General features: G+C 38.8%; 1 protein-coding gene across 2 annotated transcripts in view; it reads right to left on the reverse strand.

The window, feature by feature from the left end:
• The window catches only part of ZNF821 (zinc finger protein 821), a 13,460-nt gene extending 12,862 nt beyond the window's left edge, over positions 1-598 (reverse strand). For both annotated transcript variants that reach the window (XM_007462982.1, XM_007462981.1), the window contains exon 1: positions 559-598. In XM_007462982.1, coding sequence (XP_007463044.1) covers positions 559-598 — 40 coding nt within the window. The remainder of the gene's footprint in view (positions 1-558) is intronic.
• Positions 599-1,002: the final 404 nt, after the last annotated feature.

The following is a 1,002-nucleotide window of genomic DNA, read 5'->3' on the forward strand; positions in this document are numbered from 1 at the left end:
TTTTTTTTTTTTTTTTTTTGGCCTCAGGGCATGTGGGATTTTAGTTCCCCGACTATGGATCAAACCCATGGCTCGAATCCGTGGCCCCTGCAGTGGAAGTACAGTCTTACCCACTGGACCGCAAGGGAAGTCCCTCTCCCTCCTCTTAATTTCTGTAATACACACGGTCTGCAGCATCCCTATTTGGCACTTAGCATATATTATCTTGCTATACGCTCATCTATCTATCTATCTATCTATATATCTGTGGCTACGTTATAGTCTTATATATCTTTATATTGTTTTATGGCCTTGGCATCTAGCACAAGGCTTTGCACAGAGTAGGAATCCTATAAATCCTTGTTAATGTGAATACTAAGGATGAATCAAGAGCACCTATTCCTAAGACAGGTTTCTAAGACCTCCTCCAGCACAGAAACACTTTAAATCCATCATGTTCGACACCTTTAACTCTTTTTTCTTCACAAATTAGTGTGAGTCGATCACCTAAATTCAGATTACTCTTCCTTTCCAACCCTCAGCGTTCTCAGGTTCCAGAATAAAAAGCGCAGTACTCACAGTGAACTTTATTTGGATTTGTCTGTTTCCGACGGGACATGTTTCCCTGATCCAAGAACTCTGGCTCTTCCCAGTTTCACGACTGGATGTTACTACCTCCTTGCAAGGTGCTGACCTACAAAAAAAAAGGATAATGTTAGCACATGTCATTTTGCTCATAAATTATACACAATTAAAAGATGAGAGACTTTTTAAAATAGTTTTTCAGCATATATAAAACTCACCAGTTATAAATCATTGAACTTCTTAAAGAAAGAAAGAAATGAATAAATCTCTAGCACACTTTAAGGTCCCAAGAAGTTTCAGAGAGAATTCCAAAGGATTTAGAGAATTCCACTCTAAATCCAACTCTGGAATCCATAATACTGTTAAGTGATCATGATCAAGCTCAGAGGGTAGAAAAGGAAGCCAAAAAACTCAGGCAACCAGCGTTAGAAGCACCAT

The sequence above is a fragment of the Lipotes vexillifer genome, unplaced genomic scaffold (genome assembly GCF_000442215.2).
Source record: "Lipotes vexillifer unplaced genomic scaffold, Lipotes_vexillifer_v1.1 scaffold70, whole genome shotgun sequence".
Lineage (NCBI taxonomy): Eukaryota > Metazoa > Chordata > Mammalia > Artiodactyla > Lipotidae > Lipotes > Lipotes vexillifer.